Genomic DNA, 25766 nt, shown 5'->3' with positions numbered 1-25766 from the left:
TTAGTTAAAAATTAGAAACTAGCCATATATGCAGTTCTATCAAAATCACATAGAATCCCTTTGAATTGTCAACAACAGTCAATGTAACTTAAATTCAACCAACTGAATTTTGAGATTTTTGCATGAGGAGTGAACACATAAGGAAGAGGCAATTTGTAGTAAAAAAGACAGACCCCTTGCCATTATTATTCTCCAGAAACTATACATTTCCTCAAAGCCTATTCCCTCTGTCATGGACCTGCTCACCATTCTGCTAGGTACGTAAAATGCAAAACATTACTGCATGAAACACTGTACACAGCTCCGTAATGCATTTTCTAGCAACACTGCTGTACAAATGATGATGGAGACGGTGATTTCTACAGAATATAAGATGATAAATAATTTATTTGAGCCTTCATCTATCCTTAAGGGACCTCAATTTTTTTTTTTTAAGCAAAAAGGATTAAGAAGAAAAGGAAATTATGACTTTTACCACCTTCATCTCTTTTTTGTGTAAAGATGGATGTGCAAACCTGCATTTTACAGTCAGGATCTCATCCACATGAGGAAGGTTTACAGTACCAAGCCTGAAGGAGAAAAGCTATTTCTAAATATGTCAGGTTAAATAACTAATAAAAAGTTGCTAAATTTCTTAGCAGAATTTAAAAAAAAATAAAATATCACCAAACAAATGGTTATACAATAGCACCCTCTAGCTCTGCTGATGGGGAAATATCTCTTTCCTGAAGCATTAGAGAAAAACGTACCCATTGTTATTCTGCACAGCTTATGGAGGTACCTTTCCTACTACTGGATTTTTACAGCCACTGCTTTTGAGAGAGGACAAGGGAAATATTAAGCGAAAAGAGCTCTATATTTTCACTTATCAGTCGGAACTGAAGGCAGTGAATATACTCAATAGTATTTAACAGGAAGACAACAATTACTCCTGCTGTTTTTTCTTGCATCTTACTGTTGTCCACAAAGCGGAAGCCAGCATGAGCACTGCCCATCTTATATCACTGTGACATCAGTGTGAAGCTGAAATGCTCTAGTAATTTGGTATCAGTCACAGAAATCCAGGACTCAGAAGGACATTCAGATGACCTGCTCTAAGGTAGCAAAATGCATCAAGTCTTTTTCTGACAAGCAATTGTCTGTCTCATTCTTCAAAATCTATGGCATTCAACACTATTTAGAACATGTCTGGGGATGCCACTACAAGGATTTACTACAAGTTACAGAATGTTCTTAATATTTTACATGACCGTTTTGTCTGCAAAAGGGAGGCCTGAAGACATAAAAAACAGGAACTTCTCCAAACACAGCCAAGGGTCCTACATCTAGTAAAATTATCTATATTTTCTCAAATGATGTGAGAGATCCAAGCCTCCAGGTCATGCAATGCATGCACATAGTGTAGGAGTTTATATTTATGCACAGAAACAGCCTTTAAGCCTAATAGTGCTGAGCAGAGATCCTCTGGGTAAAATTTAATGGGCATGGAAACCTTCTCTGATAAGAGAAAAAAATTAAAATGGTATGGGAAGGTTTCTATTCCCATGGCAAAGTTATGCCTGAGTGTCAAAGTCAGGAGGAGACAAATCCACCAGTTAAAATCATGGCAACAGTAGTTTTACAGTTCCCTGTCCTTCGGACAGGATTTGGTACTTACTTCTGGATCGGATATAACAATCATTGCAGTTAAGAAGACCATTTCTAATCCTGACATCTGTCCCACTCGCTGCGTCTCCCAGCTGTCCCTTGCAAATGCCACACTGTCAGTTGAAGAACAAAGAAAGTGAGACCATGATCTAATGTCATAACTCTTCCCAACTTTCTACTTCTGTTTCAGTAGTTCTTGGAAAAGTGAGAAAAAACACCCTCCCAGAACCCAGCCCATACTCCTGGGGAACACTGCAAATCAGTGAGAGGGGTTTTTTACAGTCAAAAGTGTTTACGACTTGATTTCAGCAGCCTCCACTTATATAGAAGTGAAGTCTAGTGATTCTAAGGGACATCTGATTTTAAGGTTGCATTTTGAAGTCAGCCCAGCTGTGATGGATAAAGCTTAGAGAGACCAAAGGTTTAGTTTGGGTAAATGTCTAAAACCAAAAAAGGTTTCCAAATGTCTAGTACCACTTGGGCCAGAGATAATGGAAATGGACTTTCTGAGTTCTCTAGAGAACACTTTGAGTTATTTCCAAACTGAAACACTCAAGAACAATCAAGAAGTATTTCTGTTGAGAAGTCCAGTGAAAGCCCGAATACTTCATTCCTTCCACAGTCAAAGCTTTCCAACCATGGGTCAGATCAAAGATGGCTTTGGGACTGACCTTGGTTTTGGAAGGAAAAAACCCAACAACAACAACAACAAATTACAATAGGGAAATTATATGATGCTTCCCTCTGTAAGCGTGGAAGCTAAGTTTGCTTGCTTGATCAGAGGTTTTAGTCCAATTAACATCTGACCACAAAATAACATATTAATTGTGTTATTTCCACTTCTTTACAAACAAACACAAACAGACCTACATAAGAAATATGTAAATCTGCTGGTCCTCTCATTTTCAATTTCACATCTACAGCCCTCAATATACTTTCTACTTGCACTGTGCATGACTTGAGATTTTTCTTAATAAAGCAAGAGACATACCCTGAAGCACTGAATATGGAAATAAAGACCGAGTGTTTCAATAATCATGGCAGCTCCTTTTCCAAGAGGGAGCCCACAGGTAGAACAAAGCTTCTTTCCGCTGACAGACCTAGGAGACAAACATGGCTTTAAGATAACAGCAACTGATGCTAAAATGGAACCAAATGTTTGGACAGGTTTATGGAGAGGGACAGGGAAGAAGAAGCACTGGGGCGGGGGGTTCATGTGAATACATTCTGAGCCTTCAGCCATGTTACTGAGTCTGCCTTGCAGACAAGCAAGCAAAGGATTTTAAATGCCTGAATGCACAGCAGCTCAGACACATTTCCCCGCCAGTCTGTTGTGCTAGATCAAGGGACATGCAAGCCTCTTAACAGAGGCCTGTGTGGCAGGGAACCATACTTGTGGACTCATAGACTCACAGAATGGTGAGGGTTGGAAGGGACCTTAAAGACCATTTAGTTCTAACCTCCCCTGCCATTGGCAGGAAACCTTCCACTAGACCAGGTTACTCAGAGCCTCATGCAACCAGGTCTACACCCCTAGCAACAGGGAGCCCACAACCTCAAAGGGCAACCTGTTCCAGTGCCTCACCACTCTTACAGTAAAGGGTACTAGACTTAGTCAATGCCACGGGAATCACAGCAGATGTTCACACAAATTACCCAAGTCAGACTCTTAGCCTGGAAATTCACCAATTTGTTTGTAAATGGACTTGCTCCCTGCAAGTCAGAAAATAGGGATGCTACTCTTGTACCTAAACAAGCTGGTGAAGTCAGCAGTGCAGTGTAACTGCAGTAGCACAGACCAGATACTGCAGTATGACAAAAAAGCCATTTTACAAAAAAAAAAAAAAAAGAGAGAAAAAGAAATAGAAGCAGCAGAAAGACTCATCATAATTAGAGAACTGTCCTTGCTTCCATTTAATCCCTGTCACTCCTGAGTCCACCATGTACACAGACAGCACAGACACATCATTGTCTTGATCATTATTCCTTTTAGAATAACTTTTCTGGTTTTTTTACTCCCCTCCTACAACCTTAAGCATTCTGCTTCTATGTCATTCTTAAGTCCACCTCTGTTTTCACTTCTCCACTATCAGAGTCATAATAACAAGTTAAAGTGTTGGATCAAAGCATACAGCACTTTGGGAAATTTTTAAGAGTCTTCTAATGTTTTAGTGGAATAACTAATTACGTTCCATCCATTGTTTTCAAAACTAAGATTTATTTCAGGAAAAGATCTTGAAAAAGAGACTCAGATCAGAAATATAGCTGCTAAATAATATGAAATAGGTATCAGAACTAGCTACCTATAACAAGAAATTATCTGCTATTTCGCCAAAACTGCAGCTAAAATTAGAAACATAATTGTTCACAGAAAAAAATTTCAATAGTTTCATGTCAGTGAAAGTGACATCAGAAGGAGGACTTTGCTATGAAATGTGAAGAAAAATGTAATTTAAATAGAACAAAAACTTATTCTGTTCTGTGTTGTATTAATTTATCCTATTTAATAAGTCAACTGATTTTAATATACCCCAAATTATCAGTATTCAATCAAGCTACAGTTAACATTTATTTAGAGTTGGTACACATAACTCACTAAAAGCTGCATAGATTGCTTGAGAGATTTAAATCTCTAGGAGACTAGCATGAATGCAGACAAAATCGGCAAATAAAGCAAAATGTGTTTCAAGTTTGGAAGTTAAAGGAAGAATTTCTTTTTAAATCAGCAAGTGTTGAAATGTTTAGAACATACCTTACTCCTGAGCATGTGACTATTCACAATTAAGACATCCTTTGGTTAAATACTCTGAACTCATACTAAACTGCTTCCTTTGACTGAGGCTTATACTGTCTCATTTCAATTTCACTGACATGCAAGAGTCCTACAGCTGCTTTCTGAACCGTGTTATTTGAAAACATAACAATAGTGCTGAAGCAGGCAAGAAGAGGAGCTACATGGTTACCCCATGGACGGTTATGAATTGCAACATTTAGAAGAATTAATAGTGTCTCCACATAATAGTAATGGGATTTACACTGCAGCAGTTCACCAGTGAGTACAAGATGCGTTTGGTCTGCAAAATTCCTTATTGACCTTTAGTACCTGTTGGGTGACTGACTCAGAGCAGCAGGAGAGCAGGGAGATGATGGCCCAGATCGGAAGTTCTCATGATAGCCTGCCCTGAAACACAGGAGAGAAGATGCATTACTACAGCTGAAGAATAATTAAACCCAGGTTTTGTATGGAGAAATTCCAGCTGGTGAATATCAGGATTCCCAGTCTAAAGACTTTATCTGAGTTAAAAAAGTTATAAATATTTGTCCATTGCCATTTTGATACAATGAAAAATAGCACACAATTTTTGGTAGCCTGCTTGCTACTGGTCAGTCAGGTAACTCAGAAGGTGACGAGCCATGTGGAGACTCCTGTCCACTCCATCAACCCAACATAGCAACCATCATGGTGAAGGAGGGTTAAGCCAAGCCACACCACACTGTACTGCCTGTTGGCACTTTACTGAGTAAAAAGGCAGCCACCTGAAAGGTGGTTTATTTGGATAATGGTTAATTCGTATGCATTCTACTCTGCAAGAGTCTGCTGAGAAAAAGAATGAATGGTTTTTGTTATCAGAAATCGTAGGATTGATTCAAATTCTCACTGCTTAAAACTGTTTCAGTTTTCTCAAACTGAACTACATGCACAAGCAGTTTGTTCTGAGGAATAGGTAATCAAATCTCAATCTACATTTGTTTTGACTGGATACAAGCTTCAGAGAGGTAACACAGTTCTGCAGAAGACTGTGCTCATATATATGCTAATGAAAACAGATGTTCCTTTCTCAATACATAGCTGAGCTTTTTGTAAATATTAGGCAAGCAGATCCCTCATTTACCAAAAGAACTGGTGGTACCATTCAGTAAGGCTTACTCAAAAGCACAAGGCAAAGCAGCAGCAAAGTAAAAGATCTCACCAAAATTTACAGCAGAAAGAAAATACTAATCTTTATGTATCTTCTTTTAAAAGCTATAATCCCTAAAGGACTCACAAGTAGCAATCAATATGTATTTGGAAGCTGAGGAATGAAGTTCTTGGATATCAACTTCAAAGAGGCAAACTTAACCTGACATTCCCACCCTGATATTTAGCCACTTACTAGCTATAAATGTTTGTCTCAGGAATTTAACAAAGTAAGCACATGAAAAGTAATGCAGATGAGTGCTTAAAGAGTGAAAGAGAAAGAAGAGTGAAGAAAGCAGAGGGCGTGCTCCCTCTTTAAATTATTTACGGGGTGCCTGTAATGAGAAACAAAGTAGATAAATGTTAGCAGTCTTGGTGGGAAAGCCAGGAATCAAATGGGTCTTCACACTGCAGGACTAACAAAACTTAACCTAAAGAACGCTGAGCAGGAATACAAGGGAGAACAGAGCAAGGAGGACTTCTCAGTCTCTCCAATAACCTTTACTTTCTCACCTCCTTGCTTCCCCTGCAGAGCTTGGCTGCTGTCCTGCAGTCTGGCCTGAGAATGGTCTCTGCCGAATGTCCTCTGTGCGATGTGGAGATTGCTTTGTCAGCAACTGCTGATTCCAGGAGACATCTACAACGAGAGGTGAGGAAAACTCAGTATTTGAGGCAAATTTTGGTTTATTATTGTTATTTTATTGCTTTTGTCAATATTTATGGACCAGCATAGCTTGTGGACACACCATAAAGAAGACGAGATATACTGTTACTTAAAACCAAGCTTTGAGAAACCCCCCACAAAGTCAGAGACAGGCTCTGCTACATCAGAAGTCCTCTATGGAACAATGTTCCTTTGCATTACCTTCACATACACTTGACCTGCCCTGCTGCTGAATCTCAGTTTCTGAAGGGGGAAAGGGCAAGGTCAAACAGCCATTCATGAATAACACTCGGGAAAATAAAGTATTGTTGTCATAATGAAGGAAGCACCAGAGACACTGAAACTTCTGTGGTGCCGGGGGATCCAAATTTCTCAATAACAAGAGTTAAGGGGACGGTAGTGTAATCACTACTGACAAACAGTAATTCCCTTGTAATTTCCTTCTCTGCTTCAGATAGTTGCCCAAGGCTCAGTGACAATAACAGCCTCCCAGTAATATGCAGTGATCTGTGTGATGCCCAGGCAGCCAGTCATCCCATCTTTGAGAAACAGTGCACCACCTGGATCCTTCAAGATGAATTTTGTGGCTCACAGGCTGGGGAGAAGCCTTACCGTGCCATGCACCAACCAGCTGGTTTAGAGAATAAAAACTTTGCTGGGGCCTATGAAAGGCCTGTTACCTAATTTTGATGTCAAGACAATAAAACCACGGTCCTGACTATTTAAGGGCTTAAGGAGAGAGTAAAGATGGGATGATTTAAGAGGCAAGAAAGGAACTGCCAGAATACTTGCAGGGGACCAAATTGTGGAAAAGAACCTAGAAAAACCCTGATTAGCAGAAGTAGTTAAAAACTGTCAAACCTATGAAGTTTACTTAATCACTACTACAAATCCACAGGGATATATTGCTGGGTAATACATTCTGCTTTTTTTTTTTGAGTAACCCTTATCAAAGCACTAAGAATACAATAAAACTGAGACAAGGAAAGCAAACCTACAAAGTTTAATAAACTGAATTTGCATTTGGAGCAAGCAATAGCACTGAAAACTTTTCCATCCATAGATGCATCATTTTTTACAATCATGAATTTTTATGCTGGATTGAAAACAAAAATCTAAAACTTTATTTCAAAATCTACATTCACTTTCTGTTTTTAGCCCTAATTATTTACTTTCCACTGTTCACTCGTATTAGATAATGATGCTAAATTAGTGAATTTAACTCTTTTTTTATGGTGACCCTCTTGACAGCAATTTTTTTGAGAAATTCCTTCATTCAAAAACACCAATACTTTAAATGTCATCAGACATTTTTAATGACAAAATTGAAGCAGGTGTCACTTTAGGCTTGTCTTGAGAAGGTTACATATCACATGAAGTGATTTTTTACTGGACTGAGATTGACATAAAGAATCTAATTATATATCAAAACACAAAGTAAGTGTTGGAAATACGCTCTTTGTATAAAGATAAGCCCTATTTATGCAAGATTATGTAAAAGACGGAAGATAACTGTTTTTAACTGCTACTGTGAATATGGGGGCCTACAAACAGGACCTCTACCTGCTACTAAAACCATCATCTGTGATAAAAACAAGAAGAGTTTAAATTTCACCTTAACACATTTATCTTTGCTAACAAAAAAAGCTTCTGAGTCTGAGACATTCCCATTTTGAAGATACATGTGTACTGTCAATTTCCAAAATTCTTTGAGTTAGATTTCCACTAGATTCCTATCTGGAAAAGAATATATGCATATTAAGAGTCTTATTCTCACCCTGAGTCAATGGCAGAGTCAGTCTGGCAGGTGAGCTGTGCTCCATCATCGGCATGTGGTGCTCCTGTTCACTTCCTCCTTTCAAGATACCTGTCTCTGGGTATCCTGAGAGCACTTTATTTCCACTGACAATAAAAATAAGTCACATTGTATAAATAAAGCCAGGAAAAATTTTACCTAGAATATAAAGGCAAAATCAGACTTTTGAATATCAGTCTATTTTTTGCAAATAGTTTTATTATTGTATCAGCAGTGACAAAGCAATGAGGATAACTTTCATGAATTAACAAGTTTGTCTCCAAATAGGCCAGCATCAATCACGGACAGATGTGACATCCCAGGAATCTACAGCACACAAAGCTCCACAGGGCTATAAAATGCTTAGGCTTGATACATACCTCCTCTTTTCTTGCCAGAGTTCATTTTCATTGCTTTTCAGAGATGGTATACTGTCCTGCTCCCAGAGCAGTTTTTTCTGCCTTGTAACTTCTTTTTGTTTGCCTTCCTCTGGACAGCTGTTTGAATCAGCTGAGTTCTAAAAGACAGAAGAAGAATGAAGAAGGAGTTCCCTTTGAATTTGGCATCAGCACAGACATGGGAAAAGTACAGGTAGCCCCTAGATACCTTGTTTGGACACATCTTATTATCAAAAAGAACATCTCACATTTATACTGTTGAATGTGTTAAGGCTAACTTCGGATTTAATTAAGACTTTAGCCGAAACAATCAACTAATCGGACCAAACTGAACAGAAAAAAAGTAAGGGACCAACCGATTTTTGGCAGAAACCCTTGAATTACTTTGAGAGTCTAAACAGTCTCCCATTGGACTTGCAAGGACTTTGTGAGTGACCTCAGCTTGTTGTCTATACCTAGGGGCAAAGTATTTGCTCATATGCACTGGGCATCCTCAAAGGACAACAACCAGTTGTCCAAAATGGTACTGGAGTGGTTCATATCTGACTGATGGAGCTTGAGTAAGCCATGGCGTAAGATCCTTCACTTCTGGGTGCAGGCGGTGCCCTGACCACGGTACAAGCAACTCCACCCAGGAAGTTGTTTCTACACAGCTATATGGAAAATGGGCCTGGCTTATGCCCTTGCAAAGGGATGAGTGATAAGAGGGGGCAGGAAGGGGGAGAGGAAAACCAAATGATACAGTACTCCTAATCCTGAAGTTGAATGGAAAAAGGCAGATGACTGGGCACAGGTGCCTCAGGTAGGAGCAAATTATGTCTGGGAATCCCACATTTACTCTACTGTGATCTCACCTGAGGTGTCATTCTCTGATCTCTGGCAAAAACTTATTTAATTATATGCTAGATGCATTTAATTAAAGATTCTGTCCTGCATGGATAAAAAAACCCACAGAGAGTGAACATTCTTCTGTTTTGCTGCTTTCTAGGAGGGATGATGGGAGAGAAAAGGAGGAAAACTGGGTAGGCAGGATTCAGTCTCAACTGAGATATGCTTAAAGCACTATCTTACGCTCAAGATTTTGGATTCAGGGAAACCACTTAAGATTTTTTTTGCTTTGAGAAGGTAGTTAAAAGAAACAGAAAGAGCTAATTGTTTTCTCATGGCACCAGTTAAAGAAGAGAAGCAGCTGCAGAGAGAAAGTACCACTCTCTGCTCTAGTTGAAAATCGGATGGTAGGAGTTTGCTTGAGACTGTGGCTCTTCAGTAGTGCAAATACGCAAGTTACAGCACTCTGAGGTATCACCAGTTACAGAAAGGACCTAGGGAATATCCTTACTCTTACTGCTCCCAGACTTTGATAGCCTTTGGCAAAGGATTAAACTTAGCACTGAAGATGGCTTAACCTTTACTGCCTTATTACTCCATGAGAAACTCACCACTGTCTTGTTTCCGTCAGTGGTAGAGGAAGAAGAGGAGAGGAGCTCAGCAGAGTTTGAAGAAACAATGAATGGAACTACAGTATCCTCAATTATCTTGCGTTCCTAAAGAAAGAGGATCAGGAGAGAGAGAGAGTTAAAAATGCAGAATGTACACTATGAGCTTATGAAGTAGAAGCATAAGGTTTGGCTATGTGCCATATTTAGACAGCTAGGTAAGGACCTGAGGTACCAAGAATAATGGTAACACCTCAACTTTTAATTTGCTTCAAGGTTTTGCACTTCCTTTCTTTTCACCATTACCATCTTTGACATGGAATTTCCAAAACTGGAAAGATTATTCCACCTGGAATGGTACCACTGTTTCACATAGCATCAATCTATTAATTTAATATAAAAATATGAAATTACCCTTGGTACATGAGAAACTTATTCTGAAAGTTGAAAAAAAATTTCTTTTTCAGATCACAAATATGTTTCTCAAGCACAGATGATAAAACGTCAATTTGTGTAACATACTAGACAAATTGAAAACATTAATATTTTCCAATTTCTTCCAATAATGAGCCATGAACAACCACTATCTTATGTATTGTTAATATTCTACAACTGCAAGCTTTGAACACCTCCTCTGGATTTTTTTTTTAATTTTAAAAAAAGGTTAGTTACAAAATATCTACATGATCAAGCCCAAGGCAGACAACAATTTCATCTGAAGTTCCACCAAGTCTAGGCACCAAGTATATGCCAAAGCACACAAGGCTCTGCCTCGAGAGGGAAGTCTGAGTGGGCCCAGACACACCTGCACCTGCCCAGACACACTTGCACAGCAATTAGACACCTCCACCTACGCAGACATTCTGGAGATACCTGTCCAAATGTTTAAGTATTTTTTTCTCACCATCTATGGCATTGTTTAAGAGATGCCATCCTCCTGAGAATTTAGCCTTGAGAAGTCTTTCATTAATTAATCCAGGGATAGGATTTGGTTTTTTGTTACGTAAGTGGGTGCATTTAAATACAAAAAAAAGTCAATAAACAACCTCCTCCTCAATAAACATACCTCCTCGTAGTATCTACGCTCCTCCTCTTCAACTTCTCTCTGGGCCTTTTCCCATTCCTCTTTCAGCTTGTCCTGCTCCTTCTGATACTTCTCCTGTACATGAATACAAATGCAGGTAAATTCAGAGAATTCTGTATTAGGAGTAAATTCTGTATTATCTCCACAGTGAAAATGAGCCTGCCAAGACTGGTTTAATCAGAAATAGTATGAAATAGGAAGGTAAAAATTTGAAACATCCATGGGTATCAAAAAAAGCTTATTTTCCACTCTTCTACTTGTTTCTAGCACTTATATTTAACATCTTCAAACTACAAGGAACTTTTGACACATTAGAAGAAGTTTGTTAGAATTTTTAAAATCTTCAGTCAGAAATTAAATCTATGCTCAAAAATTTCAATAATCCCTTGTTTGTCATACAGGATTAAGTTTCAAAAAGCTATTGCACACCCCAAAACACCGAAACATGAATTTTACATTAAAAACTTCAGCAAATGAGCATATAAACAAGCAGGTTTTGCAGACACTGCAAAATTTAAGAGAGATGCCAATAAAATTTAATGAGTAATGAATACCTCTGCAAGTTTAAAAGATAAATGAATAGTGTGTAAAGGTTTGAAGAGAGTAAACTTCTAATCAGCTTACTTTTTTGCTTGATGGAATGATTTCTTGAGAATTATTTTCACACGAAAAATTATCTCAAAGAGGTGTTTAAAATTGTTTGCCAGAACCGGTTTGAATATGGAGAACAATGGTGATGACCATTTCTATTTTACACCAGTTCCAACTTCTGTTCAAATTAGAAACAATATCTGCCTAATCCAGAAGAGATGCATTTACTATTGAGAGAACACCCTCATATGTCAGAAAAATTATTATAAGAATTTTACAGCATTTTAAGAGGAAACAACAATATTAGCTAAAAGAAAATAATCTCAAGAAAGCTGTAGAGACATACAAGTCATTCTTAAAAAAAACATTTTATTATTCTTCATCCTTCGACAGTTGTTTGCTCTTCTGTTTCGTGGAAGAAAGATATGATTTCTTTGGGATCAAACCTAATCATAGTTTCAAAAGACACTGCTGACTGACTGGGAAATTCAAGTGTTCAGGGCCACTGCACTTCTTCCAACTAGGACACAAACCCAGCACTTTTAGACCTTACCATACCACTAGGCAAAACTAGTGGTTGTCTTGAGGATGCTTCCCTCCCTCACAAAAAAACCCCAAACCCAAGTCCTTTCATGTCCAGATTTAGCTTGATATTTTCCAAGAAGAACCTGTGAATGAAGCAGAAGTCTACAAAAATCTATCAAGACCATAATTTTAAAGAAGAGTTGACTAGGCATCAGTCAGCAGATTGTCAGTCTTGACAAGGAGGCTCCAAGTAATTAAGTGACTTGCAGTCTATGCTAACATACTTTAACTATAATGGAGGACTAACACATTTGATTTAACTCTGCACTGGAATGCAGGACTGAGTCCTTTTGGTCTTTCCATGAAGTGGGGAAGGGAGACATAAGAGTGCCTAAACCACAGACAGCATGTGTGTATGCTCACTTGATCACTCATCTGCCACAGAATTCACTCAAGAATCCACAGAGGACATGGAGAACATGACATTAAATGTCCAACTTTGGTCCAAAGGGACAACTCAACAGCTGAATGACACAGTGGAAGACATATAGTTTCTTCCCTACCTGAAGCAAGCGTTCTTGCTCATGTTGCCATCTTTCCTGGCGCTTTCGCTCTTCTTCTGGATCCCAGGACCAAAAATTGAAACGCTTACATGAAGGAAAACCAATCTATTAGACTGTGACACTACACTTCTCAAGGCCACCAGAGAAAGCTGCACTTCGCCTGACCTAGCCCTGCCAATGAAGTTACAATGGGAAATTGAGAACTAGATAATGGTTCTCCGAGTTAGCAGACAATATTCTTAGCTTCACTGACACTTGGGATTGCCCACAGGTATCCAAATGATAAAAACAATAATTTGGATTGCAAAGAAAGGCTCAGGAAACTTCAACTGGAGGGGAAAAAGGAAAATTATCTTAAAGAAAGCTCTAAGCAGCACTGAACAGAGCCACTTGCGAGTACTCAAATTTAAAGAACATACCTATTTTGTTTCTCTATCTTCTGTGCAACATGAAAAGCAATTTTATGTTGTAAAAAATATTCTCTCATTTTAGAGGTCTGCCAGTATAACAGCCTATAGTCTTGCTTTGAATTTTTATCCATAATGAAATAAAACCTCAAGCTCACTAAGGATTCTATTATTATTCTATGATACATTTAAAATCCTTATGATCAAGGGCAATTTTAGACACTTGCTGTCATATCCCTTTCCACTAAGAGGAGAATTTGAATCTGATAGGAAGAGATTATGTCTATTTCTATGTGACAAAGAGAATATAAAATACTGTGTACTTCAGAGTAGGATTTGTGGTGTGTTGGGTTCTTTCGTTTTCATTGAGAGGACAGTAGAATTGTAGAGTCCTTTAATTTCTATGCATTTAAAACAGAATGGATACGATTAGATATTATTTCAAGATTGTGATGTTTTAGTGGCTCCAGCAACCGAGTACTGCATAGCTACCATTCTCTCCAGAGAACAAGAGAATGCATGAATTTCAGATTCAGACTATGCCTTGACTTGGGTAGCACTTTTTCTCTCACATGTCCATGAGAAAAAAATTCTCATTCTGATTTATGGATGTTACAGGATAGTTTGCACAAAAAATTAATTTTTGCTAAACACAAATCTCTAAACCAAACAATGATGCAAAACAGGTACTCACATTTGATTTGTCACCACTATCAGATTCAGCTATTAAAAAAAAACAGAACAAGGAAACATTAAATCTAACATAGCAAAATGTGCTTAGCCTGCAATTAAATCTACATTATATCTGTATAGGAAAGCTTCTTGTTAGTTTCCTATTCACTCCCACAACCAAATGCAAGAACGAATTGCAAGCAAATAAATCAGAAAACCAGATTACACCCATCACCAACAAAACTACTTTTTATCTGGGTATAGAGGAGCACAATATTAACTAGCAGGTTCTACTCTACCACTAGCTAATGCCATCTACTTCTGGCCACAGATGTTAGCAGTGTTCAGACACTGAGTGTTACCTACCTTGATCTACTTTTCCCTTCATGATTCAGTGCAAGGAAGGAAAAAGTACAGCAAAGCTAAAAGGATGGGACTACACTATTCAAGAGCCACAGTTACGAAGAGAACCATTGCCATTTTCTATCCAAATGTCTTTGAAAATTAGGCTGATTTAAAGAAATTAAGAAAAAGGTATTTATAGGCAAGGGATTTCTTTTGGGTGCCCGAGAACAGAGCATCACAACGATGTGCAACCCAACAGCTCTTTGTCAACTGTGCAGCACGAATAGATACTTTCTACGAAAGCAAGAGGTAGAACAAGTCCCCATGATCGTCAGTCTTCACCCCAGCCCCGCGTCCGAAGACACCTACAACTGGAGGCAGCAGAAGGGCTGAAGTTGGTCCTTGCACCGCATTTACCTGACTGTGAGAAAAACTGCGAGCGCCGCCAGTTGTTGCGAACCCTAAGCGGAACCGCGGCCCCGCGGGGCGGCTCTGCAGGCAACGGCACAGAGACAAAACAAGAAACAGTGCGGTCAAAAAGCAATGACAGACTCTGAGACCTGAGCCACCTTGGCCACAAGAGGGATTCGGACTACAGTCGCTTTGGCCCAGTCGGCCCCTGCTGGTTTACAATGGACCTGAAGATCACATGGACTGTCTGTATTTAAATGCTACTTTTGCAACATGGCACCTGAACTTACATGAGAGCTCTAACAACTAATGCTAGTCGAGGGCAGTCATCCTTTCAAGTCTTTGCATGGTGCTTGCATTCATTCCTATTGCAGATACAGGATTTTGTGATCTTTTCAGTGCTCCATGCACTGTGAACACTAGAGTGCAGCCGAGTCTTTCAGCACCACTCAGAAAATAGGCAAGAGACTACACTCTGTTACTTGATGTTTGGACTGATTAGTGCCTAACATAAAATGGTGTCGTTCTCAAAGTCTGTTTGGGTAGCACCTCCACACTGAAAACAAGTGAGAATTCTATTCCTTTTCAGACAATCATAGAGTGGTGTGGGTTGGACTGAACCTTAAAGACTACCTATTTTCAACTGCCCCCTGTCATGGAGGGGGACACTTTCCACTAGAACAGGTTTCTCAAAGCTCCATGCAACCTGGCCTTGAACACTTGCAGGGATGGGGCATCCACAACTTCTCTAGGCAACCTGCTCCAGTGCTTCGCCACACACAGAGTAATGAATTTCTTCCTAATATCTAACCTAAATCTACCCTCCTTCAGGTTAAAGCCTTTGCTCCTTGTCCTATCACTACGTTGCCTTGTAAAAAGTCCCTCTCCAGTCTTTCCTCAACGGATCACCTTCAGGAGTTTCAACCTTGAAAACATTGGGCTAATCAGTATATTACCTATACATAAACTAACAACTTAGGAAGTTCTCAGGAGTAAGAAAACCTTCGATGATTTTTCTTTCTTTCACAACCTACATCTAGACATCTCTAAAATAAATATAAAATCAAACTACTAAACATTATCAATCTCAAGCAAACCTTGTCATGAAGGTGAGGGAAAAAAAAAGGTTCTGTTTCGAAAGAACTTGTGGTGTTGTGTTGGGCAGCAGTCAAATTCAAGGATGTGCCCAGATATGTGTATTGTTCATCTGTGAAAAGAAGCTCCACATGAGCAGCCGAGTGCAGAATGCAGATCTCCAGAAAATGTTATAGTAAGATAAAATCAATTGCTAAGCCATTTTCATCTGTGAGCAGCAGGAAGTAATACTCACTGGCATAATACAGCTTTTATTGCTAGGCCAAGTAAATGCAAGATAGGTCTTTCTCTGCCCCCCTCCACTGTGTCATATTTCTGCTGTTGTGTTTAAGGGGGACAGCCAGAAGAGTCCTTTGCATCACAGAAGCCACACTACCAATATCAGTCAATGCAACTAGAAAATAACTATAATATTTTAGCTCCCAAACCCTCTAGGCCATTGATTAGGCACTTCGCCCTGAACACCACATGCACATATCAGCTATGGTCTGCCTGAGTTCTCCAAACGCTTTTTGCTCACCTTGTAGAACAGAATTATGCAGAGTAACTTGGCTGGTCTCCGGTAGTTTCTTTAAAAACGGCAACACTACACTCCCCTTTTGTTCCAGGGCTTTTGCTTTCATCACCTGTTCAGACAGGGAGCAGAAAACAGCATTAAAAACCCAACAGGTTCAAAGGTTAATTTAAACCTTTCCTACTTATTTTCTGAAATAACATTATAAAAGATGAAGCCTCTATCTCCAGAATTACAACATGGAGTTGCAGTACTGATGTCCTGTGAGTAACTGGTAGCTGTTTGCTGTTGACATTCACAGTGCCCTGCATACCAAGGCTGATCCTCTAACAACATCTAACTAACCAATATCTAACTTACCTGACAGAGCAGTATGGTCACAGCCATTTGTTCCCTCTGCCACTACCTGCACTTGTTCAGCACTTCAAAAGGGTAAGCTCCACTGTCCACACCTCCTGGATACTCTGTCCCCCTAACAGGGGGTGGGACTGGAGTTTGTAGGTTTAGTTCTCATTTCTGGTCCAGCTAGTTTCCAGTTTTACAGATTCAAATGCTACAAGCAGACACTGTGGAGTTCCTTTTGAGAGGGAACTCTCTGATGACCACAGGATTTGGCAACAGAAACCATACTCCAGGGTCATTCCTTGGCAGATTGTTTTGAATGAACTCCAGAAGTGACATTATGTAGAGAAAAATATCAATTTGCACAATAAACATTTCCATGTGAGATCCTTCTCCTTTTTTGTTTTGTTTTGTTTTCCACTCCCTCTCTTCCTTGCCCATACATACCTCTGGTGTAGGAGGGAGCTCTGCTTCCTTCTGCTGTTCCATTTCAGCTTTTTTCACATCTTTGTTGCTTGAAGCAGCTTCCTCCAAAGGGACAGGACTGGGAAGAAATTCTAATCTCTTCACAACAGGGCTGGTACAAGCTGCAGTTGACTTGAATTGCTTTTGATCTGAACCTAATCCATACATATAAGAGATAATATTGCAAGGTTAAGACACTTTTTGACATAAAATGTAGGCCTATTTCATACAGTCTACTTTCTTACTTATATTTGAGCCCATTTACAGTCTGTTTTGAAAAAACAATCTTTTTTCTTCAACACAGGAAAATTAACCCCTCAGAGAAGACAAGGCTTTAAGAGAGAAATTCACCTGTCAAAATGCAGGCGCTTACACTTGACTTAGACATCATGGAACACCCTTCATGGTCAATAAAAACAGAGAAGTAGTCCTTGGGAAAGAGTCACACAAACTATTTCAGACACTCCTCTTTGGCTGAGTTGTAGCCTACAATGTGCCTTCTGAGCTAAGATCTCTTCACTGAAGTTGTGTGATGAATCCTATCCTAAGATGCTACACAGAAAAGTAGCTATACCATATTGAATATGATCTCACTGTCAGCACTGGAGGATATTTCAGCTTGGCTATTTCCACTAAATCACATCAGTTAAGCATCAGACAGCAAACAACTGTCCTATCAGGAAGTCTTAGACTGAAATAACCTCGTTGTCATTCAATTCTCAAGAAAACACAAGCTGGTGCTGGGTTACGGGAGAAGGGACCATGAGCACACAAGTCTACAGCTGAGAACTGTGACACCTAGACTGCTGACAGCTGATACCACCACTGGAAGCATAGCAGTTGCCAGCATACCAGGCACTGCATAAGCACCCAGATATCTCTCCAACCTCCTAAAGCAGAAGCTTCAGATCCCGTCCCCTTTTCAATCACAGCAGCAAAGGCAGCTTCTGAATGTACCTCTTTGATGGGCTAGGAGAGTGAGCTAAGGAAGTGATGCACCCTAAGGCTCCACCAAGAACCTGCACACAAGCAGAGACAAAGGCTGCTCCTGCTGCCAGGCAGATGCACCCTGCATTGGAGCAGTTCCCACATCATTAGAGGCATAGGGGCCATAGTATGTGTTCTAGTTACATGGGCCAGGACCAGTTTATTACTATGTGGGTATAACCAAAACTGTGTATTTGTCACCCTGTATGTAATTTCTGATGGCCTGTTAATAACGGATCACTTGCAGCAGCTGCCCAGGGCACACCCAATGACTCAGCTATGATAACTCCCCTCCAGGGAGACATTAGCACCTTCATACCCAGCCTGAGGGGTCATCTCTGCTAATGGGTCATACTGGACTGGCACAATAGGCAGCTGCAACACCTAGACCATTAAAAACTCCAAAAATATCCTATGACTCACAGAGTTAAATCACCCATTGTGAAACTCCCTGCCCTGGGGGAGGTACTGGACATTCCCACTTGAAACTGAGCATATATAATTTTGGGGTTTTGGGACTTCTGGTATCACTCATCAGATTGAGAGGAGGACCAGAACTCCAACAAGACTGCCACTGCCACTCTCGACAAGACTGCAATCATTATCTCAACACTGCCACCATATCTGGACCAACAGGTTTTCCTTTCCTTTTACTTTGCACCCAGGGGAACACGTGGTGCTCAGTACAGGGGCCAACGAACATTGTTCTGTTCTTGTCCCAGGGGGATGGATTATACATCTGTCTTTGTGGGTTAAAACCAGGTTTTCTCTGTATCGTTGCATCTACTGTAATTTATTTTTAGTAAATTGTAACTCTGACTTATAATCTTCTCGAGTTGGGTTCATTTCTCCTGCCTGTTTACTTTCAAACCAGCACAGCATGGAATGATCTGTCTTTTATTGAACAGCAGAGGAAGTTGCTTACTCTACAAGAAGTTCACACAGTTTGGACCACATCTATCCTTCCAAAGCAGACATAATAAAAACCCCTTGTTACTTTACCATTTCAATTTTTGCAATGCTATCTCAGTTTTCCTTTCCAGCCAGTATTAAACTTTGTGGTCAATACCTAATGTTTAGCATTTCTCACAGCTGTGGAGATGGAGACAAGGTAACTTTGTGATTTGTAGACAACACCAGCTCATCACTGTTGACTCTAGAGAGGAGAATTTGTTTGGCTCATCACAAGATTGCACTTTCTACATTACCTGCCAAGTGCAATTCAAGATTGTCACCCTATGTACTTTGGCATCTACTAGCTGAAGCAATTAAGTCAGCTAATGAGCCCTTCCTAACAGGGGAATGAGCCCTTGTTAATCTTTGGGGAATGGTACTTCATCGATGTTCACAGGCAAAGCTCAATCGTTTAAGTCACATTTATCCTCAACAAACAGGAGCATTATGCTTACATAACAATTACAGCCAGAGATCTCATTGAAATACATACTTGATATAGTACTTTTTACTTACCCATGCCAAGCTGAACTTTGATAGACCCATTTTAAAAAATGAACCAAAAAAAAAAAAAGACCATGAACTTAGTATGGTAGCAGACAGCAGATAAAGTGCCTACTCAAAGAAAATGTTTCAGAAACACACTTTTGAGGAAAACAGATTAAAATTCTACCAGAAAATTCCTTTCTCCAGATTAGGAATCATGCATAAAGGCTTTAAAGCAGAAAACTGTGAGTTTCCACAATACTGTCCATTTAAAGCCCCTATGACAACTGAAGTGCCCCTTCCTACTCTTTTTCTCCATTTCTTAATGTCTTGGGGGGGGGAGGGAGGTGTTAGAAGCTATTCCTGACTGATAGCTTCTACCCTTGCTGCTTTCTAGTTACAGCACACTGTGGCACCGGCTTTTCACTTGCACAAACAGCAAAGTGGGCAACCTGCACCCTGAGTACTGTGCAGTCACGGTGTGTCATTTCAACCACAGAATGACAGGGGCCTGTCATCCAGCCCAGGCTGGAAGGGGCCTTGACAGACCATCTACTCCCACCTTCCAAGGGAAAGGGAGCCTAGAGGAGATTGTCTAGCACCCTGCCCAGCCGCACCCAAAAAAACTCCTGCCATGGGGACTCTACCACATCCCTTGGGAGGTTGCTGCAGTGAATGACTGCTCCGACTGCATGCAATTTCATTTTATGTCGAGATTTCTGACACCTGCAGCACACCCACCTGGGGACGGGCACACCGGGCAAGCAGGGGCTGTACCGTTGGGGCTGGGCTCGGCCTGTGGGCTGGCAGCTCCATCCGCTTCCACCGGGGAGGCCTGGAGAGAGGAACACAGCACAGACAGAGTAAGTGCAGTGGAAATAAAAGCATGTGCTAATTCCTCAAGGCAATGCTTGCTGCTCTGCTTTGTAGTGCGTTCTAACCAGATCAGTTTGTAGCTCAGCAGGGCACTGAGGAGTATGTTTCAGAGCAGTATGTGCCAGTCAGGTGTTGAATCACTGGGCTTTAATCTCTTTCAAATCACTCATCATCAGCCATTAATGTGGTTGGTTTGGAATAGCTCCTACAAGCTTTTAAAATTGTAGTGTATCTTGGATTGTGTTAGCTGGAGATAAGCATACATTTCACCCCCAGTTTCCTCTTCCAGAGTAACACAAAAATGTATGCATTAGTGAATACATAGCACATACTAGGGTTCGAAAAGTGGCAAAGTAATTAAATACTTCCTCTATTTCACGGTTGTCTAAACAATCTGTTATCTGAAGGGAAAAGCCAGAGTTGGTATTAAAGGTAATGCAATACTTGAAACACTACTAAGAGAGGAATGAAAAAATATGGTGAGACCATGTCAAGCCAATAATTCAAATGCCTTTGAAAAGCAAGCTTCCTGACCCGGGGCAGGGTTGTTACAGAGTTAAAACCACACTGTCAAAACAAGGGTAACACTTCAGCTGATCTATTCAGCAGCTTCCACCATACATCCACTTTTCCAGCAGGTAAATAAAGAAAAACCTACAGCAAAGTTATCAGTCACTTCTCAGTGCTTCTAACACCAAGAAGATCTAGAAAATGGCACATTCAACAGAGGAAAATAAAAAAAGACTACTTTTAGAAATAAAAAGTAACATATTTCAGAAGTAGTCTGTTGTAGACTCTCTTTCCTGTCCTCCTTCCACCACTTCATCTTATTAATAGATGCAAAGGAGGAAATCAGATGAAATTTTCTCTTTTCCGCAGGCAGGAATCAGACTTCCACCATCTGCACAGATCCTGTTTCCTATCCCTGCAGGCCCACATGAGCCTGTGGCTCCTTATCCAAACATGCCCCATGAAAAGCAGACCTGGCCTCTCTCAGCTCAGTCACTGGCAACATCTGGTAGTGCCAACAGGATGGCAATACCTGTGGACACACCACAAAGCTCCAGAGAATTTTGCCGCTGGCAGAGCTTACAAATCCCTGCCTCTCCTTCTCTCTGGAGGGGGACATGCTTTGAAGAGGGGCAGAGAACATGTCTGCGAAGATGCCCTGCAAGGAAATAGTGTGGACTGGTGTGGGGTCAGGGCCAGCAACCTGGTCAAGCCCAGCAGGAATTCAGCAGTGCTAGGAAACAAAAGGAGCCTGAAGCTGCCAAGGGCTGTGCTGCCACCTCTCAGTAGGACAGGCACCACATCACAGCCAGGAGTCTCTAGAAGCAGCAGCATGTCTCATCCAGCACTTGCTGGAGCTGGCTGCCTGCCATCCTCCCCACTGTCTGGTGCTTTCCAACACACCCTCACCTCTGCCCACCCTCGCCCTCTGCCCCAGGCAAGACATGGAGACACATTCCCCACTTGTCTAAAAGTTGTTCTCAAACTGGATGAGGCAGATAGAGAAATACAGTCTCCAAAAAGATAACATGGAAGTTTCAGGACCTCCTCTCCACCATGTCCATCTGTGAATGCATCTACACCAAGAGCAAACAAGGCACAGACCTCTCCCTCCATGTTGCCCACACTCCAAAGAGGGACAGTCACTGGAGATGAGGCACAGGCTAAAACACAGGCCTCAGAGAAATGCTCCAAAGACTGCAAGTCTTGTGCCACAGAGGTTTGCCTCTTGCCATCTAGTTGCTCTTTTCTCTCATATAACCCACCTTGCTTTCCCCCAGCCCATCTTGATACCAGCCTGTGTTTCACTGAGAGCTTTTACACTAAAAGCCCCATCAGAACACTACTGCAACTAAACAAAATTTCTCCTTCAGCCTCAGCCTCTGGCTCCAGGTACAACAGCAGCCAACGGAGAGGCTACTGGAAATTCTTCCCAACCTTGCTCAAGGCAGAAATAAGTATTTTTTTTTCTGCATGAGGACAGCCAGGACAGTGTAACAGGCTGGCCAGAATAGGTCATACCATCTCTGTCCTCAGAGATTTTCAAGACTCAAATGATCAAGCCCTTAGCGACCTGTTCTGATCTCATGCCTGATCCTGCTTTGAGCAGTAGACTCAGCTAGAGACCTACAACTTGAATTATTCTATATCATTCTAAAACCTACAAAACTTTGTTAAACCTAAACAAATGGCTATTATTGAGAGCTCAGGATTTGTCCTAAACAAGGTAGATTTACCGGGAAAAGCAAGAGGCTCCAAACCTACTGCTGCAAACCTTGTGCCCTTCCAAAGAAATTGTTGCAAATTTCAATTATTAATGTTTAGATTGTTATTATTTTTGGTGAAACAGTAGAATTCCCCCTCCACTCTCAAAAAGCAACTGTCCAAATTGAAAAATTAAAATAAATAAAGAAATTCAACTTTAATTTCAACCTTGGAGGCTTTAAAGCCGTAAACAGTAATAACCACAGGCCAACAGAAAAAGTGTTAAAGTGTTACATACACTCAGGAAGGGCAGCTGCTGATGTCAGCTGGGGCTGGAGAAAGAGCACAGCCATACTGGCCTCTCAGTGGGGTTAAAATGCTCAGTGAATACTGAGATGATGCACGAAGCACAGACATGATGCACTTTCATCACCTCTGGGCCTAGAATCACCTCATGAACCTAAACACGGTGCTGTCATGTAGCTATCCTGCAAAAGTGTAATAACTAAATCTACCCATAACCTATATCCAGGAGGTTGAATGAGGTATCGACATAAATGTTATTTATAGAAAAAAGAAGGAGCAACTACTTGCTGCAGGAAAATGGATTTTTACAATGGCATGCTGCAGAAGTTCTGTTCCTGCTCACGAGACTTGACTCCTTCTCCTCCCTCTGGTAAGCAATTAAATGCTAGTGACATACAGCTAAAAATATAAAACTGATTAGTAAGTAATTTATAAAAAAATTAAGTCAACTTCACTGGGGAACTCTCTCATTTCCACTAAATCTAACTCTATTTATAATACCAAGTTAATGTAATGTTATCTAGTATTTTATCCACAGGTATATGATACACTTTCTTGTGCTCATACAGTTTATAAAATATCTTTACTACCACAGACTATCACCCTTCACATTTCATAAATATTTTGTAAATATATGATGATGTTATCACTAAACATGAAAAAAACACATACAAGCATTTTATTATACCTAAGGGGATCATATTTTGATGTGGACACTGAAAAACTGGATAACCTGCTGAGTGATGTTTCTGAGGTAATACAGAGGAGCTCTCATACTTTGGGATGAAGGGTTCACATGGCCTCTCAGCACCTCTCTGCTGCAGCCATATGCGTTTGTGTGGGCAGAGCTCTCACTCTGCAGGGTGGCAGAGCAATTCCACACCTTGGCTCTGCTGCAGGTGCCTCTGAGGGAAGGTCATACAACACCTGCTTGTCCACCACCACAGGCAATGAAGCCTTCAAGGGAAGTAGGAAAAACCTTGGTGCGTAGGGGCTGTGATTATGTCTGCTCACTGGTCCAGGCTGGCGTGAAGACTCTGTCCTATTAACCCCTGAAAACTGGAGATTGCTGTCTACTTGGATCGGTGTTTTCAGTACCATGTGCATCTAGCTACCCAGGAGTTTCCTGGTAGCTTTGCCATTTACAATTTAGAAGCCTTAGTCAATGATGGGAAATTAAAAATCACGGTTGCAGTTGTGGTTATGAGCAGATCAGTAACAGAGGACAAAGCAACACCTGGGTTCTGCTAAACAAGGTATCCATTTAACAAAGACACAAGCACAGCTGCACATACAGTGTTACCAAACACGTATTAGGCGTGAAAATAAATTAGTTCAGCCTGTGACAGATAGGATTTTTACCACATAAACTAGGATATCAGTCCAAGTATTTCTTTAATTAAGATCATACAAGCCAGAAATAGCCATATTGCCTACTGTTGTGGCAGAATCATACACCCTTATAAAACCCTAAAAATACAGTATCCGGAACACCTAACACACATAATATCACAACTTCTACAAGAATACAAACTCCAAAGGAAGTTATAGTAGAACTTTATTAGCCCTTATTGCAAATTAAATTGAAACACAGCTCAGTTAACACTGCTTGCACACAAAAACACGTGAAATATTGTTACTGTATTTGCTATGAAAACATGACAAAATAAGTTGTCTGGAAAGAGTGAGAATGCAGAGATATCAGGAAGAAGCAGGTTAGAACTACAATTTAAATTCTGTAAAATCATTTATGAATGAAATCGGTTGTGGTATCAATAGCCACATGTAAAAATTGCCTGATACATCATTTAAACTTCTGTGATTCGAATTCTACACATATCATTGACTTTAAAATTTTCATACGATGATTTCCTCACCAAAATTAGTGTTTTCAGTTGTTGTGAGTAGTAATGTTGTGAGTAGTGACTTTGGGCTGCCACCACTAAGTTTCTTGCATCTTATGTTAGTATATTACTACAGCCAGAACACTGCTTTGACAGGTTAAGCCATCTGCCAGCTATATAATGCTATACTCAGGCCATCTATTACAACCAAAGATCAGGGTAATCAGTAACTGACAGAGAAGCCTTGAAAATGTTGCAAGAAATAGTGTGAAGTATTCCTGATAGTCATTACAGTTATTAATGCTCAACTGGGATGTAAAATAAGCTCCTGTCACTCACAGACACTGAAAAGGGTATGGCTGTCTGGTGGACAGGAGACAGGCATGTTATATTCATAACCAAACACTGAGCAGAGTTCCCTTCTAGCTGCTTTGAAGCTTTGCTGCTCTCACTTCTCATCCTAAACCTTTTTCCCTTCAGGTAGTCCAGCCCTCCATACACCTTTTTATGTGTGGTTCAAGGCAAAGCTGTCAATCTGGAACAGACATACTTACTCTACGAGTGTTTCTTGCAACGAATCAAAAAACAAAGACTTGTCTTACCAGATCTGCACAAATCAGCCCTGCTCTCCTGTAGCTCGGCCAACAATCCTCAACCACAAGAAAGCTTGTACTTTAATCTCGGTTCAATCAGTGGATTTTTGAAGATGAAGGAGAGTGTTACGTGGATATAGAAAAAAAAGTTTATTTTGTGCCAAGCATGCAATGAGTAGAAATGGACAAGTTTAAGCTAGCTAGAGAAAAATTAAAAGAAAGCTATCTCCCCACCATCACCACCTCACCCTGATCTTTATTTAAACTGCTGCTTATATTTACTATTTTTTGGTTGATCAGAGTAAAGTTATAATTAGAGCTATAACAAGCCAATAATTTCTAAATGCTCTTTTTATAAGATTGGATAAAATAAAGTGATGTTACTTGGCGACAAATTAATCTCCCTACACTAAAATCTGCAAAAATATTGTTTTAAAACAAAAGAGTTACTTTGCCAACTTCTGATTCAAAGAGCTAGAGGACAGAACTTCTCAGTGTTTGTAATGTGCATTACTGTTCTGTATAACGGAAAGAAAACACAACCTAAGTGGCTGACAGGACGAGCAGATGATTCTCATGTTATTGCTGGCATTG

At 40.3% G+C, this 25766-nt stretch overlaps 1 protein-coding gene across 1 annotated transcript in view; it reads right to left on the bottom strand.

The window, feature by feature from the left end:
* The window catches only part of LIMCH1 (LIM and calponin homology domains 1), a 111792-nt gene that overhangs the window by 3991 nt on the left and 82035 nt on the right, over positions 1–25766 (bottom strand). Inside the window, exons 20-32 of the mRNA XM_029963001.1 lie at positions 20081–20174; positions 16895–17067; positions 16112–16217; positions 13763–13791; positions 12662–12745; positions 10965–11057; positions 9902–10006; positions 8445–8581; positions 8047–8171; positions 6119–6242; positions 4751–4828; positions 2639–2747; positions 1658–1760 (exon numbers count right to left, since the gene is read on the bottom strand). Of these exons, the coding sequence (XP_029818861.1) occupies positions 1658–1760; positions 2639–2747; positions 4751–4828; positions 6119–6242; positions 8047–8171; positions 8445–8581; positions 9902–10006; positions 10965–11057; positions 12662–12745; positions 13763–13791; positions 16112–16217; positions 16895–17067; positions 20081–20174 (1360 nt within the window). The remainder of the gene's footprint in view (positions 1–1657; positions 1761–2638; positions 2748–4750; positions 4829–6118; positions 6243–8046; positions 8172–8444; positions 8582–9901; positions 10007–10964; positions 11058–12661; positions 12746–13762; positions 13792–16111; positions 16218–16894; positions 17068–20080; positions 20175–25766) is intronic.

This window comes from Manacus vitellinus, unplaced genomic scaffold (genome assembly GCF_001715985.3).
Source record: "Manacus vitellinus isolate BGI_N305 unplaced genomic scaffold, ASM171598v3 scaffold_0_pilon, whole genome shotgun sequence".
Lineage (NCBI taxonomy): Eukaryota > Metazoa > Chordata > Aves > Passeriformes > Pipridae > Manacus > Manacus vitellinus.
The sequence above is the reverse complement of the archived record's forward strand: the minus strand, read 5'-3'. Positions and strand labels throughout refer to the sequence as shown.